This window comes from Nomascus leucogenys, chromosome 7b (genome assembly GCF_006542625.1).
Source record: "Nomascus leucogenys isolate Asia chromosome 7b, Asia_NLE_v1, whole genome shotgun sequence".
Lineage (NCBI taxonomy): Eukaryota > Metazoa > Chordata > Mammalia > Primates > Hylobatidae > Nomascus > Nomascus leucogenys.
Genome location: NC_044387.1, coordinates 57,633,135 through 57,647,652, shown reverse-complemented (window position 1 = coordinate 57,647,652; position 14,518 = coordinate 57,633,135). Strand labels below are relative to the sequence as shown.

The 14,518-nt window shown below is 51.1% G+C and overlaps 1 protein-coding gene across 1 annotated transcript in view; it reads left to right on the top strand.

The window, feature by feature from the left end:
* The first annotated feature begins 4,962 nt into the window (after positions 1–4,962).
* Positions 4,963–14,518, top strand: part of TBC1D10A (TBC1 domain family member 10A) — a 34,370-nt gene continuing 24,814 nt past the window's right edge. The window contains exon 1 of the mRNA XM_030816096.1: positions 4,963–5,325. Coding sequence (XP_030671956.1) covers positions 5,117–5,325 — 209 coding nt within the window. The 5' untranslated portion in view covers positions 4,963–5,116. The remainder of the gene's footprint in view (positions 5,326–14,518) is intronic.

Below are 14,518 nucleotides of genomic sequence, written 5' to 3'. Positions count from 1 at the left end.
CTTGGAGTTACGGTCATTAACTCTACCAGATACGGAGATTTGCTGTTAACTATTCTGCATTGTTACATTTTTTAAATTCTGCATTGTTGCTGGGCGTAGTGGCTCACACCTGTAATCCCAGCACTTTGGGAGGCCGAGGCGGGCGGATCACCTGAGGTCGGGAGTTCAAGACCAGCCTGACCAACATGGAGAAACCCCGTCTCTACTAAAAACACAAAATTAGCCAGGCATGGTGGCACATGCCTGTAATCCCAGCTACTCGGGAGGCTGAGGCAGGAGATTCGCTTGAACCCAGGAGGGTTGTGGTGAGCTGAGATAGCGCCATTGCACTCCAGCCTGGGCAATGAGAGTGAAACTCTGTCTAAAAAAAAAAAAAAATTCTGCATTGTTATATAAAAGAACACTCTGCCTGGTGAGTGCCCTGACACCATGGCCTGCCACTGTTCCCAGCATATAAGTAAACAATTCTAGGTACCCCTGGACACTACAGTCCATGACGCAGGACAAGATAAACTCCTGCCAGGCACAGTAGCACACCTGTAGTTGCAGCTGCTTGGGAGGTTGAGGTAAGAGGATTGCTTGAGCCAGGGAGTTAAAAGTCAGCCTAGACAACATAGTGAGAACTCATCTCTAAAAAAGTTTTTTTAAATTAAAATAGATCATTACAGAGAATACTGTTATTACAGGTGGCAGGTGCCTGTAATCCCAGCTACTTGGGAAGCTGAGGCAGGAGAATCTCTTGAACCCAGGAGGTGGAGGTTGCAGTGAGCCAGGATCACACCACTGCACTCCAGCCTGGGCAACAGAGCAAGACTCTGTCTCAAAAAAAAAAAAAAGGCATCTGGACTTTTGCTCATGGCCAGTGCTCACAGGTTTCCTGAGCACATGCCAACTGCACATTCCAGGATCCAGGAGAGGGGCCTATGTGAGCTCCTCAAGCCCAGCTGTTGGGAATGACCCCAGCAGGATGAGACTCTGGGATATCAACACATTCTATCTTCAAAAGAATGTCTCCAACAGCCAGTTCACCAGGATGTTCCACAGCATTGCCTAAGGCCTCTTAAATTCTGTATTCCAGTGAGCCACATGATTCTATAGGGATCCTTTCTGATAATTTATTCATTGGTTCACTGTTCCCCCTGCTTTCTCACTCCAATCTAACAACATAGCCTGCTTCTCCTTCAAGGGGAAACAGCATCTGCTGCCATGCTTCTTGTACACTATTCTCAATCCTGCAGAAGGGTTCCCTCATTTTTGGCCCCCACCACCTCCCCAACACCTACTCCAGCATTCTCCATACCTTACCTGGCTTTATTTTCTTATTCTCACTACCTGATAGATGTTCTATGCTTGTTCATGTTATCCCTCCTCCACTGGACTATAAACTCTATTGGGCCAGGACTTCATCTCTCTTATTCACTAGAGCAAGCTTGTCCAACCCATGGCCCAGGACAGCTTTGAATGTGGCCCAACACAAATTTGTAAACTTTTTTTTTTTTTTTTTTTTTGAGACGGAGTCTTGCTCTTTTGCCCAGGCTGGAGTGCAGTGGCGCGATCTCAGCTCACTGCAAGCGCCGCCTCCCGGGTTCACACCATTCTCCAGCTTCAGCCTACCGAGTAGCTGGGACTACAGGCTCCCGCCACCACGCCCGGCTAATTTTTTGTATTTTTAGTAGAGATGGGGTTTCACCGTGTTAGCCAGGATGGTCTTGATCTCCTGACCTCGTGATCTGCCCGCCTCGGCCTCCCAAAGTGCTGGGATTATAGGCGTGAGCCACCACGACCGGCCCCAAATTTGTAAACTTTCTTAAAACATTATGAGATTTTTTTTTTTTTGCAATGTTTTTTAACTCATCAGCTATATCGTTAGTGTATTTTACATATGGCCTAAGACAATTCTTCTTCCAGTGTGGCCCAGGGAAGCCGAAAGTTTGGACAGCCCTGCACTAATGTCTGGCTCATTATAGGTGTATTAAATAAAGAACTCTGGAGTTTGGCCAGGCATGGAGGCTCACGCCTGTAATCCCAACAATTTGGGAGGCCAAGGCGGGAAGATCACTTGAGCCCAGGAGTTCAAGACCATCCTAAGCCACATAGTGAGACCTAATCTCTACAAAAAAATACAAAAGTTAGCAATTTCACACAAGGACACCCAGTTGTTGAGGGCCGCAGCCACGAAGTGAAGTCTCCCAAGCCATGTGCCATAGATTAAATTGGGTGAACTCCCCCGCTGCAGCCACAGGCTGTGATGGGGAACACTCAAGACAATAATGAATTTGCAATTCGTTTTGCAAGCTTCAAATGCCACCACTCCTGGCCTTTATTTATTTATTTATTTATTTATTTATTTTGAGATGGAGTCTCTCTCTGTCACCCAGGCTGGAGTGGAGCGATCTCTGCTCACTGCAACCTCTGCCTCCCAGGTTCCAGCGATTCTCCTGCCTCAGCCTCCTGAGTAGCTGTGATTACAGGTGCCTGCGACCATGCCCAGCTAATTTTTGAAATTTTAGTAGAGACGAGGTTTCACCATGTTGGCCAGGCTGGTCTCAAACTCCTGATCTCAAGTGATCCACCCGCCTCAGCCTCTCAAAGTGCTGGGATTACAGGCATGAGCCACTGCGCCCAGCTCCTGGCCATTATTTACTGGGCTTCTCCATGTGCCAGGTGTTTAGCGCATACTGTCACACTAAAGTCTCAGCACAACTCTTCCAAGGAAGAATTTTTTCAGAATTTCCAATTTATAGATGAGGAAGTGGGCTCAGAGAGAAGTAATTTGCTCAAGGTCACAGAGCATAAATTCAAATCCTGGTGGTTTGATTAAAGAAAATTAGAAGCTGAAGCATCAGTGGAGTAACATCTATACAGTCTCCTAAAGATGAACACTCAGGGTCTCTAATCTGCCCCCTCTCCAAATATCCCTGGGGTGAACGTCTCTATATTTGTGCCCTCACAGAGCTGAGTAAGAACCTGTTTGGGATATGACCCTAGGGATAGAATTATGAAGTCAAAGGGTCGTGGATACTTTTCTTTGCTGTACTTGAGGCTTCACATCTGCCCCAGGTATGTCTGGCTCCTCCCCCTCCCTTTCCTGGGATAGGCCCACACCACCATGAAAGACTCATACTGCCCCTCCTGGGAGCTGGGACCAGGAGCCCACCACTGTGTCTGGAGTCACTGAAGAGAAGGAACATCCTCCTAGACTGAGGGTTTAAGACCAAAATAGCCTGTGCCCACTCCCATGTCTGTTCTTGCCTTGTTTATGGAAAGCCAGAAGCTCATGGAATGTGAGGATTGTACAATGACGCCATCAAGAATGTCCGGGCCACATGGCATCAAGGTGAAATCACTCAAGGCTCAAGACCCCCTCTTGGGGCTTGCCTTGGGGCCCTGAATAGTCTGTCCCAGGCCCTGCAGCCAGGTCTGACTCTTCCAGTCCTTTCCCCTCTCTAGGCCTGTCTCTCCCACAGGTCTGCAGGGAGTGTCAGATGACAATATACTGTGACTTGTAAACCATAAAGTACTAGACATAAGTGAGGAGCTATCATTATATTATAGATCCAAGAGTGGACAATCTCTAGGGTCAGAAATCAGCTGCTTGGGGCTAAGCCCATATAGATAAAATCGGCCCATCCCTCCAAATATAAGCAGTTGGTAAGAACTAAGTTCGAATCCCGGCTCTATTCACAGCTAATTCTGGGACCTTAGGCAACTGACTTTACCTGACTTTACCTCAGTCTCCTTAACTGTAAAATGGGACTAATAACGGTGTATACCTCATTGCTAAGAGATTACAAGACATGTTGCAACCAATTTGGAAAACAGTTTGCCAGTTCCTCAAAAGGTTAAACAGTTGCCATGTGACCCAGCAATTCCACTCTTGCTTATCTATCCAACAGAAATGAAAACATAGGCCCCCACACGAAAGCTTTTACCTGAATGGTCAAAGCAGCATTATTCATAATGGCTAAAAACTAGAAACACGCGAATGACCATCACTGATAAATGGAAAAACAAAATCTGGTATATCCCAGCTCCCAGGAGGGGCAGTATGGGTCTTTCATGGCGGTGTGGGCCTATCCAAGGAAAGGGAGGGGCGGAGCCAGACATACCTGGGGCAGATGTCAATCCAGAAGCACTGATACATGCTACTATGTGGATGAACCTTGAAAATGTTCAAGAAAAAGAATCCAGACATAAAAGGCCATATATTGTATAATTCCATTTATATGAAATATCTAGAAGAGGGAAATGTATAGAAACAGCAAGCAGATTAGTGGTTGCCAGGGACTGGGGGAGCCAGTATGCGGAGTCACTGCTAATTGGTAGGAGTTTCTTTTTGGGGTGATGAAAATGTTCTAAAATTAGAATGTTGTGATGACTGCACAACTCTGTAAATATGCTAAAAATCATTGTACACTTTAAACGTGAATTTATGGTATGTTTATGTTCCATAAAACTGCTGGGGAAAAGACTGCAGGAGAAAGTAGGTAGAGCTTCGGGCGTGCGTGGCTCAGTAAACGCTGGTGATTATTAATAATTAGGTCTCACGAGATAATTTAAAGCCCCAGAAGCAGTGAGTGCAATGGGACTGCCAGACTTCTGGCTCAGGCTGGGCCTTTAAGCCGCTCTGCGTCACTGAACTCACTTGGGCCTCCTCAGAGTTTCTCATAAATGAATGGGGGAAACAATCCCTACCACGTCCTTGGGGTCTCGCAAGGAGCGGGACTCAGGAGGCAGATGAGGAATCCATGGAGGAAGCCCTGGGCCTCCGGCTCGCGCTCTGCAGTAGGTGACAGGCCCCGCTTGCGGCCAACCCGGAAAGGCCCGAGCTCGTCCAGGTGAGTTCTTGTGATTGGCAGCCCGGAGGAGGGCGGGGAGGGCTGCGGTGACGGCTGCCCCGCCCCCTCACGTCGGGCTTGTTGGCGCCCTCCGGGGGAAGGTGGGCGGGGCCCGGGGTCCGCGGCGCCCATTGGGCGTGGGGGGAGAGCTCCCCGGTGGGCCTGGAGCCCCGCCCCCGCCCTTGCGGCGGCCAATAGGCGCCGCGCGTGGGCGGGGCGTCGGCGGCAGCCGGGCGGCTGAGGTGGCCGCTGGAGCTCAGGCGGCGGGCGCGGCCGGGATGGCGAAGAGCAGCGGAGAGAATGGGCCGCGCGCGCCCGCGGCCGGGGAAAGCCTGTCTGGAACCCGGGAGAGCCTGGCCCAGGGCCCCGACGCCGCAACCACCGACGAACTCAGCTCTCTCGGGTCCGACTCGGAGGCCAACGGCTTCGCCGAGCGCCGCATCGACAAGTTCGGCTTCATCGTGGGCTCGCAGGGCGCCGAGGGCGCGTGAGTAGCGCCAGGGGTCGGGACTGAGCGCGGTACCCACGCGGGGGGCCTCGACACGGACGGAGGCGCCCTCGGGACTTGCCGACACGTCCCCCTCCCAAGCAGGGACCACTAATCCCCCTTCCCTCCCCTGCCCCACCCCCACCACCCCTGCCTTCCTAGACCCGCCCCCTTCGCAGTCCTACTTCCGACCCAGGGGGCGGACGGGCCCACACCTCCACCCGCCACCTCCACTCTCCGGACAGACCGACCCGCTCCCAGGAAGGACTGACTGTGCCCTCCTTCCAGCCGTGGAACAGAATGACAGACTGCCCCAAACCCACCCCTGCCGCCAAGACCTTAGGGATGATTGTTTCTGCCACCCCGACAGGCTCCCGGATGGCTGGCGCCCCCCTCCATAGACACGTATTCTCTATCTTCCCCCTCCCACAAACCTACAGATGCCCTTGTCTCCCCGCCTCACTGCCCCCACACCAGGAGACCTCAGACCGACTTCAGGACTGACTGCCCTGCCCCCACCCCTTCCCAGGACAGACTGACCCTTTCCTCTAGGCATACAGACTTCTGGATGGACAGACATTGGTCACCTCCCTCCCCTTAGCCCCATCCTGGGACAGACAGTCCCTTCTCCTCATGGAAGGGTCAGAGAAGGGCCCCCTACCCCCTCACACACAGCTTCCTCCACTGGCGTTGGCAACAGGTGGGCAGGTACTCCCCCTTCCCAGCACCTACAGGACGACAGGGAGCCCCACCACTAGGACAGACCGTCAGCTCCAGCAGCCACAGGAGCCAGTAGATGGGCTCTGTGTATGTCCTGTGTATGCATGCGCCTCCTCCCAAAGACGGATCTTGGGCGTGGGACGGGGGCAGGCAGGGAGACAGCAGGGTCCCTGCTCATATTAGCACCCCCCGATGTCCTATCCCGAGAGCACCCAGACACCCAGCTAGCAGACAGGGAAATGTGGGGCAGTGGAACAGCACCTTGCCTCCAAGCTGGGCCCCACGTTGCCCCACAGAATCCCCCGAGCCCAGGCCTCAGAGATCATGTGTACAGGCTGGCGGTCCCCTTAGGAAAGATGGCCTCTATACCCCACTCCCATCCCAGCTGTCCTGTCACGTGAGACCAGTGTTGTGCACAGAACTGACAAGGCTCCCTCCTGATGTGTGCTTTCCATCCCAATCACCAGTAGGAGCTCATGGGGCCCTGCCATGACCCTACTCCAGAGAATATCGTTTCTCCCCTTCTCCGACCAATTGAGATTGTCCAAGGTCACCCCAGACTCTCTCATGACTTATGGAAGCGCTTTAACTGTCTAAGAACCCCTGTCACTTCCGGGATTTTCCCCAGCCCTAAAGCCTCTTATCTACCAGGCCTCCTTCTTCCTTGGAGAAATCCAGGCCCCTCCCCTAAGGGGAGTTCCCTCTCACCCACTGGATCTGTCTCCTCCAGTACCTCCCTACTGGCTCACAGCAGGCTAGGCTTAGTCCAGGACTCAGAGCACCCCTCATTCTGAACCCTCACCCTGACTGATGCTTTGTCACAGTTCCCCAGGGATTCACTTGTGAGAACTTAGTGGGGACCTGGAGTGTTTTGAATTAAGGAGCAGTCACCTGGGATTAGGGCCCAGGGAGGGGTGTGGTCTTGAGATCTGGGAAAGGAGTTCCCAGTTGCATTTATGGGACCTTGGAAGGAAGAGCTCAGATTTGTGGGAGAATGCTAGGGCACGAGAATTCCTACTACATGCTTATCAGGCAGTCCACCAGATCTTGGGGTGCAGAGTAATGCGATATATTAGGAAAAGGCCAAACTTAGGAATTACACTTGCTAGCTTTGTGACCTTGAGCAAGATCCTGAATCCCTGAGCCTGTTTACTCACTGTAAAGGGCAACAGTAACACCCACTTCCCAACATTACTCTGGGGGTTAAGTGAGATCAGATATGTGAAGGTGCCTAGCACAGCGCTTGGCACAAGTAGTGGCCCAGAAAATGTTAGTTTTCTTTCTTTCCTTCTAAGGGTCTGAGAAATGAAGAGAAAAATGAGGGCATATCTCTGGTATTTGTGGGCAGAGTGAGGCCCCAGTGGAAGCACCTCCCTTTGGCTGTAGTCCCCAACCAGGCAGCCAGACATGTCTTTCTTACCCCACAACCACAAACCCGGGATGTGGCTCTGCAGACACCCTCTACATCGCTGCTGTCTGTAGGGCTGGGGCTGAGGTGGGATCCCAGCTCCAGTCCTCTCTCCTTCCCTCACTTTCTGGAGCCTGTCATTCAACCTAAAATCTCTGGTATCTGAAAGGCTTCGATGTTCCCTACTTAATTTATATTGTGGTTTCAAAAAAGCCAAGAGTAAGTCCCTGCCCAAGGCCATAGAGGGGAAGTTATGGAAAGTTTCAGGGTGACCGCCCTGAACCCAGTCTCGTGGTTGAAGGCTAGGAGTCCATGTTCTATGCTAGAGAAGTGAAACGTTAGCACTTGTGGGTACTGTGGAGATGGTGGGGACTCTGACTCCAGATTAAAGGTCCATTTCAGCTACCCTGGGCCAAAGGTTGTCTCGACATTTTGGTTGTGGAAGTTGCCAGGCCTGGGGGTAAGAAAGCAGGTCACAGGCTACCTTACTCAGGTGACTATTAGCTACATGGCATGAGTAGATAAAAAAAACATAGACTGCACTGTACGGGATCTTTTTTTTTTGAGACAGAGTCTCGCTCTGTCACCCAGGCTGGAGTGCAATGGCGCAATCTCGACTCACTGCAGCCTCTGTCTCCTGGGTTCAAGTGATTCTCCTGTCTCAGCCTCCTGAGTAGCTGGGAGGCAGAGGTTGCACCCATCACCACGCCTGGCTAATTTTTCATATTTTTAGTAGAGATGGAGTTTCACCATGTTGGCCAGGCTGGTCTCGAACTCCTGACCTCAGGCGATGCACCCGCCTCAGCCTCCTGAAGTGCTGGGTTTACAGGCGTGAGCCACCATGCCTGGCCTGTAAGGGATCTTAATAGATTGATCAGCTCAGCCCTTACTTACATAGATGAGGAAACTGAGGCCCAGAGAGAAGAATAACTTTCTTAAGATCACAGCATATTAGTGGCAGAACTAGGACTTGGACTTAGGGTTTCTGACTCTCAGTACAGTTTCCACTGCCTTCACCATCCATAAATATGGCCTTTCGTCCCTGCAGGATATCAGGTGTCAGACAGGTAGAACAGAAGTGTCTTAGCAGTCACCTGCCTGCTCTTACCTTCCCTGGCTTTGCTCAGCACTTTCGACTCTCTCAGCAGTATATGAGGCTAATAGAAGTGGCCCAGAAGGATAAGAGTATGTTGTCATTACCAGTTCATTAGACTGATTAGCTTCAGGACTGGGAAGAGGCTCATTCACCTTTTTCTCCTCAGGCCTGCAGTGGAGTAATTAATACTTATTTACTGGGAGACATTTCAAGTCAGGAAGCTGAAAGTGGCAGGGCATGGTGGCTCACGCCTATAATCCCAGCACTTTGGGAGGCTGAGGTGGGTGGATCGCTTGAGTTCAGGAATTTGAGACCAGCCTGGGCAACATGGTGAAACTCCATCTCTACAAGAAAATACAAAAAATTAGCTGGGCATTGTGGTGGGCACCTGTAATCCCAGCTACTTGGGAGGCTGAGAGGTGGGAGGATCTCTTGAGCTCAGGAGGTGGAGGTTGCAGTAAGCCAAGATTGTGCCACTGTGCTCCACCCAGCTCTTTCTTGAGACAGAACATGATCCTGTCTCAAAAAGAAAAAAAAAAAGGCAGGGTGCTGTGCCTCACGCCTGTAATTCCAGCACTTTGGGAGGCTGAGGCAGGCAGACCGCTTGAGCCCGGGAGTTCAAGACCAGCCTGGCCAACATGGTGAAACCCCATCTCTACAAAAAATACAAAAATTAGTTCGGTATGGTAGCATGCACCTATAGTCCTAGCCACTCGGGAGGCTGAGGTAGGAGGACTGCTTGAGTCCAGGGAGATGGAGGTTGCAGTGAGCCGAAATCATGCCACTACACTCCAGCCCAGGAGACCTTGCCTAAAAAAAAAAAAAAAAAAAAAATTGCTGAAAGTGACCTTAGAGATGGCCATCAGCATACAGATAGATAAACTGGAGGCCTGTGAGAAACCTGGAATTCCTGATTCCCAGTCCTAGGCCTTTCCATTTCTTCACCTTGTCTGTCTTTTGAGCCTACTCTGCAGGGAACCTTTAGTGAGACTGAGATGGTCCCTGTCTGTTTTTGAGTAGTAGCCACAGGCAAGAAAGCAGCTAGCCAGTAAATGATCCTGTGGGTGGCATAGGCATAGATCAGAGTGCCGATAGCATTAGTTCTTCTGGCTTGGCTGGAGACTGAGTGGGGCATTGAAGCCCAGGAAGGGCCGGTCGCAGTGGTTCACTGCCATAATCCCAGCACTTTGGGAGGCCGAGGCGGGTAGATCATTTGAGGTCAGGAGTTTGAGACCAGCCTGGCCAGCATGGTGAAACCCCATCTCTACTAAAAATACAAAAATTAGCCAGGCAATAGTGGCTTGCACCCATAATCCCAGCTGCTCAGGAGGCTGAGACAGGAGAATCGCTTGAGCTTGGGAGGCGGAGGTTGCGATGAGTTGAGATCATGCCACTGTACTCCAGTCTGGGTGAGACAGTGAGATCATGTCTCAAAAAAAAAAAAAAAAAAAAAAAGGCCCAGGAAGGACCAGTTGAGGAAAAAGACACGTTTTCAGCAGGGAAGGGTGGAAGGAGTGATGATACCCCTCCTGTCACTTTGGAGCAGGAAGAACAGACTTGTCTGGTGGCCCTTCTGTAGCATAGAGGAAGTGGTCGGGAAGGGAAAGAAGGATACAAGTTGTGTACCAGGTCTCCTGGCCCGAGGGAGGTGACCTGAGAGAGGTGGTCCCTGACCTTCTTCTCCTTTTCCTATGTGATTGTCAGGTCTGGCCTCCTGAGGCTGAGAGCTTCCCACCCAGCCTCAGTCCGCCCAGTCTGCAGGCCAGATGAGGTGAGGAGCTATGCTCTTTGGGATCCCATGGGTGTTGGCTTCCTGTTGTGGGAGCAAGGGATCTGAGCTGGGCCCAGGGAGAAACATCTGGAATAGCAGTATTGCCTTCTTTAGTTCTCATTCCCTGGGCCTTTCATTACTAGCCAACTTTGGAAATCACAGAACTGGCTTAATTGGCATCCTTATAGTTTATTGTGTGCCAGTTTTTATTGGAGTGGGGTCAGGGCCCTCCTGGCAGGCCAGATTCTGACTCCTTGCCTTATTCTCTAGTTTGTAAACTCAGAGCATCTACCTTTCTTGAGCTGTTACAGATCCCAGGAGAGCATGGAGCTGGCATTGGGGTGGTCCTTGGGTGGCCCATCTGGAAGGAGGCTTTGTACATATGGGGCCCTGGGCTGTGACTCTAGACTGCAGGCCCTCCCATTTTCTCTCATTTTTCCCTTCTTAGCCTCAAAGGAAAATCCGGTTTGGTGGCCCTGTGAGTGTTAGGTCCTCAGACAAGACCTGACTTGGTAAAGGAGGGAGCCGGCACACCAGCTGCTACCCTGGGAAGGTGCCTGAGTGTCCGCCTGCTGGGAAACTCTAAGCTGTGGGAAAGAGATAAGATGGTAGCACCTACTTGATGTTTTGTCCTACCATCATCTGGTCCTGAAACAGGACCTCCCAAGGGGCAGTGAGGCCTGGCTCTGGCCCAGCCACCCAATCTGTTTATATCAAGGTGGGCGAGAGAAGGTGCTGTGTGCTCCCTCCTCACACAAGCGCCAGAGTCTGGCTGGCTATGTGATCTTGGACATGTTGCCTCACTTCTCTGAGCCTCAGTTTCTCACCTGCAGAATGGTTATGATAACACTGACTTTGCAGGATCATTTTGAGGTTTAAGTGAACTAATACAGGGTAGGTGCTCAGTGAATGTTCTTCTCCCTCTTAAAGACTGGAGCAGCTTGTGGTTCTATCTTTTCATTTTCTACTTCCCATCTTTGGCTATAATGATGAGTGTCAGTGAGGCCCAGCCCCTGTGGGCAGGAATGAACCCTAACCCATGGTGAATCCTCACTTCCCCTGAGAGGGGTGATTATCCCCATTCTGTGGATGAGCATACTGAAGACCGAGGAAAAAGTGCCCAAGGTTTGCTAGCTGGTAAATGGCAGAACTGGGACTAGAACCTGTTTCTTGACACTGCATCCAGTAGTGACTACGCCTTGCTAAGGTGGCAGCAGGCAGGGTGCCAGGTACTTACTGGTCCCTAAGGTCCCCACACTCAGGGCAGAAGTTAGCAGGAATCTGGCTGCCTCCCCCTCCCAGTATGGAGGGCAAAGCAGGTCTCAGTACAGTGAAAGGTCATGGCCATCAAGCAGGAGAAAGGCACAGGGAGGAAAATCCTTGGAGAGGTCCTGGAAGCATGGCCAGATCAGGCCTGGCCTAGTCCTCCCATAGGTCAGAGTCTGGATTGCACTGGTCTTGACCCCAACATGCTGCATAATGGCCATTTGACTTTGATATCTAGTCTGTGCTTTTTGGAAGAAGTGTTACTTTGTAGATGAGGCAGGGATTATGTTGCTTGTACCGGTGAGGAATCTGAAGGTTGGAGAACTCTTGCTGTTAGTGAACTGTGGAGCCAGATCAGAAAGGGATCCCAGGTCCTCCGACTGTCACCCAGTGCTCCTCTAGCTACATAGCACTGACCATTCTCTTCCCCTTTCTCCTCCTCAGTCAAGGTAATTGAGCCTGTAGCTTCAGGATGCATTGCCGACCAGAGTAGAGCCCTGCCATCATCCATCCATTGTCCTAGCTGATCACTTTATCCTGCAGACAGTACACTTGAGGGGTAGGAGGCCTCCTTTAACTGATTAGTCTGCCCCTGGTAAATCTATTGCCGCAATCCTGGGCCCAGAGACCCTCTCCAGCAGGGAGAACACTGTACTGGCCACCCCACTGGCAAGTCAATGCTCCTGATACTTAACCAGCTTAGAAGCCACCTCCTAGGATTTCAGGACAGCTGCCAACTTTGGCTTTCTCTGTCTCATCCTTCCATTTCCCGTCTCTCCTCCCCCTACCCTATCCTACTCCATTCTGTGCCCTGTCCAGGTCTTCAGAGGCTGCCATAGCTTAGCACTCACCACCTCTTCAGGTAGAGAAATACTCAGCAGACCCAGCAGCCTGGGAGAGCAAACCAAGGTTTACTTTTGCCAGCTTAACCATCTTAGCAGTGAGCTTATTTACCACACATTTATTGAGCACCTACTCTGTCAGACCCTGTGATTGGACAAGAGATACAGAACTGAACAAGATGTCTGTGTTTTATTGCCCTCAAGGCACTCACAGACTTGCTGAAAAATAGAACCACAGACAAATCTTTCCAGTGTTGAGTGATGAAGGCTGTCATTGAGGCATGCAGTTGCTCTGGGAGCACAGAGGAAAAAGCAGCCAGCCCCACCTACAGGAGCCTAGAGAGTAGTAGCATTTGATCCAGGCTTCAGAAGAGGCAAGGCTGGGCAGTGAATTGGATGAGAGGGGGCCCATGTGCAAAGTCCCTCCCAAAAGCAGTCGTTTGAGCATGTGTACCAAGAGCAGAGATGACAAGAAGAACGGGAGACAGTAGGATGATACGAAGCAAGGGTAGGTTAGGGAAATGGGTTGGGCGGTCCGAGTCTAGCCTTGAATGTCAGGCTGAGGCCTCCTGTGTTGCATAAAAGTTAGTCCAGGAAATGGGTTGGACGGTCTGAGTCCAGCCTTGAATGTCAGGCTGAGGCCTCCTGTGTTGCATAAAAGTTAGTCCAGGTCTGGCATGGAAGATGGCATAAAGAGGAGCTGGACTGCAGGCAGTGAGACCTGTTGGGAGAATCAAGGATGGCCTAAAAGGGCTGTGGTGAGACCTGGAAGAGGTCTGGAGCAGTGAGGATAAAGAGGCTGGCAAATCATTAGGGCTTGGTTCATGACTGCCATGTGGGCTGATGGAGAGGTAGGAAGACTCTGGACTAGCTGAAGTGGCTTTGGCCTCTTACGGAGTCCATTCTGGAGCCCTCTGGCTACAGGGAAGCAAGGCCAGCTGTGTCCTTCCTCTGAAGAGGGCAGTGGGCTGCTAGTGACTCTACGTTTTCACAGCTCTGGGCTCCCCAAGGTGCCTGGTATGGCTGGCTTGCCCAGGGCACATCAAGGGGTTCTTTATTTCCTTCCAGCAGGAGAGTAGGTTGGCTGACCTGGTTGGAGAAGGAATAGGATAAGCGGTGTTGAGCTTCCTGGTCTCTACCTGGCAGACATATTGGATAATAAGGAAGGATGCAAGGAGAACCATAAGAGAGGAGTGGGGCTTGAGGACATGGAAAACTTACCTTAGGGTGGTATGGCAACTGGGGAGAGTGGGTTTGGGCCTTTGGACACAGCATGAACTGATCAAGGGGAGGCAGTTGGCAACTGGAGGCTTGTTTGACCTCACCTAGCACCTTTATTCTGTTCTTAGAGGTGGTGCCTTGGCTGGGACAAAACCTGTGAGAGGGCAAACCCCTCAGCACTTACAAGGGGCACCACCAGCGGCATCTGGAGATGAGAGATTCTGGCTGGAAATGTGGATTTTAGGTTAGTGTTTGAGAAAGGGCTCTGAACCAGGCACAGGGGTCAGAGTGTCAGTGATGGCTCCACCACTGACCTTTGTAATATGTGACTTAGGCACATCCCTCACCCAACCATGGGGCTAATGCTTCCAGTTTTTTTCACCCAGACCTTACTATATGTGTAGCCCTGTGCTAGGCTCAGGATATAGACCTGATCTTGCCCTCACAGGGAAATCAGACATTAAACAAGTAGTTTCAACCAGCTTGGGCAACATAGTGAGACCCTGTCTCTAAAAAATAAATTAGCTGGGCATGGTGGCACGTGCCGGTAGCCCTAGCTACTATGGAGGCTGAGGCTGAGGCTGAGCCTGGGAGTTTGAGGCTGCAGTGAGCTGTGATTGTGCCACTGCATTCCAGCCTGGGTGACGGAGCGAGACCCCATTTCTAAAAAAAAATTTTAAAAAGAGAAATAAGTTACCAGGTGTGGTTGTATACAAAGGATTGTGAGGATCAAATGAGATAATTGGATTAGGAGCATAGTGTAAACAAATACTGCTGAACAGAGATCTGGAGACCTTAGCCCTATGCCTTACTGAGCCACTAACTAGCTGTGTGACCTTGAGAAAGTTGCTTAATCTTGGTTTTGTTTT